The sequence below is a fragment of the Poecilia reticulata genome, linkage group LG21 (genome assembly GCF_000633615.1).
Source record: "Poecilia reticulata strain Guanapo linkage group LG21, Guppy_female_1.0+MT, whole genome shotgun sequence".
In the NCBI taxonomy this organism is placed as follows: domain Eukaryota; kingdom Metazoa; phylum Chordata; class Actinopteri; order Cyprinodontiformes; family Poeciliidae; genus Poecilia; species Poecilia reticulata.
The window spans coordinates 19311273-19315791 of record NC_024351.1 but is presented as its reverse complement, the minus strand read 5'-3'; the positions used below and the strand labels follow the sequence as shown (position 1 = coordinate 19315791).

Sequence of the window (4519 nt, the reverse complement as noted above, 5' to 3'; positions counted from 1 at the left end):
GTAATTATGCAGAACAGAGAGGAGATCGATTATTTTTTCTGAGATTACCTGTCTCATGTTAGGACAGCGAAAGTTTTAATACGTATGTAAAATGTATTTCTTTAGGTTAGATGCTGCAGCTTTAAGCAGAGGTTCGGTGTGAGAGTCACTACCAGGTGGAGCAGAAGCGGCGCTCCGTCTGTGAAATATTACTACCTGTAGCGTGGAGCAGCGGTTCAGAAGCGAGAACAGAACCAGCGTCTTACATCGCAGCTCGAAGACTTAAATAATTTTGCAAGTTATTTGTTTAGCTTTCTGACCATCATGCTAATTCGGGTGAGTGTTTGTAGCTGCGCACTGCTTTACCTGCTATCTGATCTTCTATATGTCTTTTTTACTGCAGTGAGCCTCGATGTAGCCAAACTCCGTCAAGTATGGCATTGTTTTTATGTCACATTAGATTCGTTGCATTTGCTTCACCCCACTTGCTTCAATTTTCCGCCGCAACACGCAAACTTCCCCAGTCACTCAGTGCGTTATAGTTCCACATTGTTTAGGATTTGTTGCTGCGCGTTTGCGCAGTGTGAAGGAAAGAAGAGACCAGCTGCACAGGCAGGCTGCGAAATGAGATGCAGGTGATTGGTTTGTGTGATCGGCAACAAGAGACCGTGATCGGCGATCACCAATCATACACTTTTTCACGGAAATCGGCCGATTATGATCGGTGGCCGATCGATCGGCACACCTCTACTATCCAACATTTTTTCATGGAGACTTTTTTCCCTCACTAAATTATTCTCAAATGGTATTCTCGGGGTGTTTAAGAAACGTGCTGTAAGAGGTAAATATTATATCTGAATGCCTCGTCCAGACGCAGAAGGGTGTCACGCTACGCCGCCCTCAGCGTACTTTGCTTTGCTTTCCAAATCTCTGACTCCCAGTGACACATGGAGTAACCTTCACACATAAACGCACTTGCACACACAGACACACGCACGCACGCATGCAGGCACGCACGCACACACACACACACACACACACACACACACACACACACAACACACACACACACACACACACACACACACACACACACACACACACACACACACACACACACACACACACACACACACACACACACACACACACACACACACACACACGCACACACACGCACGCACAATCACAAAGGACTCCAAACTGTAGAGGGTACACTCCACAAAAAAATAAGCTGACAGATATCTGTCATGTATTCACATTTTGTTCTTAAAAGACATACTTTTACTTTTACTAATTTTTCTGCCAAAAAACATTCCATCGACTGCAGCAGATCCTTCTCTTTCTGGTAAATGTTAGTAATTGTATTGCACAGCTTCCAAGACTGTAATTAGTTTGTCTTTCATATTTTTATCTTTACAATGAATGGCAGTAATAATTACTGGCCTGGAAAAATCTACAAGAAATCATATCTACTTTAAACTCCTTAAAATGAGTACAGCTTTTCCTCTTAACTGTTTACTGAAGTAGTTTTAGACATTTCTTTCATGTGGTTCAATGCACTTGCTCCTCTGGATTTGTTAAGGGATCTGTGTAACTATGTCAGAATACTTGCTGATGGAGCCCTTCTCAAAGAAGAACTTCTGTCACCAGTAAGAGGAAAGATAAAGTTTTTCTATTCCATTCAATTATAGAAATGATCCTACATTAACCGTAGATATCCTTCCTACAGACTCAATGTAGGTAAAATTGATTCGAAAGTCGAAGCTCATTAATGATGTCACACCTTAGTTGAGTTCTAATTAGAAGCCGGAAAACCAGTGAGATTTGCTAACTGTTATGCTAGTGACCAGGTTACATTTTATTAGCAATTCAAGCTAACCAAATCTGCCTGAAATTCTGACTTCCAAGAACAAACACGCTTGTCATTGAGACAGAAAAAATTTGTACTGTCACTGTTCCCTCATTAATATAGTTTGTTTTGCCAATCTTAGCTAACTGGTTGCTAACAAGTTGTCTTGAAAGTTGGACTTTCTGCAAGGGAATTGTGAACTATTTGAGCAATGTTAGCTAGCTTGCTAGCTATGTTAGCTATGAGCTAGATAATTTTCTATTTCACCTGTACACTTTTCATACTCTCTTTGATTCCCTATGTCTTGGGTGTATATGAATGTATTACTTAATCTCACAAAGTTATGTAATTTTAACAGATGGAAGTCTCAACGGCCAATGTGACAGATGGGTCATTTATTCCTCAGCAAGAATACAACAAAGTATAAATTCCTAACATTTAATTTCCTAGCACATGCCAGTCAATACATGATCTATTTCAGGCTTATTTGGCAGATATTTTTACCCGAGAGTTTTATAGTGCTTGAGGGATGGATTTGTGTCTTTTGTTCTCCTGAGGTTGCTGGGTAAACTTTGGGCAGGAATGTGAGGAAACTAAAGTGGACACTCAAGGCATGTGGGCCGGTGAATTGAAGCAGTGATCAGGGCATAATTTTATGTGATGGCTACAATGCAAAGGGTTGTGGAAGGGATGAAGGGATACCGCGAGACACTACAAGGCAGGAATGAAGATTATGACAACATAGCAGAGAACCCTCTTTATAACTAGGGCTGCACTGAGTGAGTCCAATGCAAATGAATTATAAGCCAGAGAAGGATCTGTGCAACAACTTGGAAGCTTTGTAGTTGTTTTTAGATTTCCAACAATTAGCAAGACCTTTAAGAGACAAGAAAGAGGATAGCAAGGGATAGAATGGGAGATCAGGGAACACGGCAGACCGATCAGGTATAAAGCTGTGGAGGAGTTTCTAAAAAGATTGGTAATGGCTGTCTGTCTGAACATGTATCAGAGAGCTGCGCAAGAGGGACGTGGTAACTCTGGAGGAGCTGCAGAGATCTGCGCTCTACAAATCTGATCTGATCAGTGCTATTGTTTCACTTTTTGTGTGTACACTCTGTTTTCTCGTGGCAGACATCTGTTCACACTGACCCAGGTTTAGGTTCTGTCAAAAGTTTCTTCTTGTAAAAGGGGAGTTTTTCCTATCCACTGTCACCACATGCATGCTAAGTGTGAGGGATTGCTGTAGTGAATGCTACAATCAATACGATTCAGTCCTCTGGGTTTCCTTCAATGGAGCACATTTTTATTAAATGGAGTAATAAACTAAACTTGACTGCATTGTTTGATAATTGACTTTTTTAGTAAGGTGCCTTGAGATGATGTTGTGAATCAGCCTCGTATAAATAAACTGAAATAAATTGAATTAAGTGAACCAAGAAGATGTTGCAAGACTTTAAAACCGATGCTCACTGACACTCGCCATCAAATCCGACAGAGCTTCAGCTGTTTTGCAGAGAAGAATGGGCAAAAATATCCAAAATTAGCACAGGCAAATCCCAGAAGACCCAAAGCTTCTGGGATTTGAAAATGAATTTTCATATTCATTTTACTACTGTTTCGGTGTTACTGGAAGTTCTGCTTTTGGAAAAGGGAGGAGAATCGGGGTGCACTGGGATTTTTCACAGCTCTCTGGCAACTCGCGTCAGTAGCAGTTTGGCTGTTAATTCATGCCGTTTTTCCCAATATATTAAATCCCCATATGGAAGACTGTAAAATGTTACCAACACACTGGACGTCTGATTTCCTCCTCTTTCAACAATCACACCATACCATCTGGTCAATTTCTGTAGGTTAGGAAAAAATATGCTGGCTGCCTTATGCAATAAAAAAACAACAACACAACGTGTGTTGATTGGAAAGTTGGCTTCTCTGTTTTCCTACAGTTTGCGTGAGAAATGCTGAAGTTAATTATTCAGTGCCATCATATTACGCCGGAACTCACCTTGAAATTGTTCTTTTTTTTTTTAAGTGTTCAGACATTTTCAAAGTAGAAAAACAGGTTAGAAAAGCTGAATCCGCCTTAACACTAATGGACAGAATAATACCTGAAAAGAGAATAACTACTTAGTAAAAGACGGCCCTTAAAATCCCCGTGGGCGCACTTTGAAGGAATATTATAGCGTAATGGTTTTCTTTCTTTTTCTTTTTTTTTTTCTTCTTACCTCAGGGTTAAGAGCGCTTTTAACATTCAAAATGCATGAAAAAAGAAAGAAAGAGAGACAGCAGAATCGCTTTTGCAGATGCGTTTAGTACGCCTACTACTTACAGTGTTTCTGTGCTTACTGGGAACCTCGGGAGAATATCAATGTCACTGCAGCAGATCGTGTGAGCTCTCCACTCGGAGCAGTTGCCCCTGACCGGGCAGGAGTAAGGCTGCAGCTCGGTGCCGCTGATGGGGAGAGTGATGAGGGTCAGCAGCGCGCATGTTAGCACCTGCGTGGTGGGGCGCAGCCGGGTGGAAGAAGTGCCGATGTCCGAGCAGGTCGCCTGCCTCCCAAATGTCCGCAGCAACATTTTTGTTTTTACCTGCTGGAAGTTGCGTGATGTCCTTTTTGTTGTGGTTGGTGTATTAGTCCTAAGTGCTCGCCGTGTCTTGCAGGGGCCCCGGACTGGAGGAGCTGAGAAGGT

At 41.8% G+C, this 4519-nt stretch overlaps 1 protein-coding gene across 3 annotated transcripts in view; it reads right to left on the bottom strand.

Moving 5' to 3' along the window:
* tshr (thyroid stimulating hormone receptor) overlaps nucleotides 1-4481 on the bottom strand; it is a 24052-nt gene extending 19571 nt beyond the window's left edge. For 2 of the 3 annotated variants that reach the window (XM_008398226.1, XM_017302064.1), the window contains exon 1: nucleotides 4158-4481. In XM_008398226.1, the coding sequence (XP_008396448.1) occupies nucleotides 4158-4405 (248 nt within the window). In that variant the 5' untranslated portion in view covers nucleotides 4406-4481. The remainder of the gene's footprint in view (nucleotides 1-4157) is intronic. The other variant, XM_008398227.1, reaches the window with a different exon arrangement.
* Nucleotides 4482-4519: the final 38 nt, after the last annotated feature.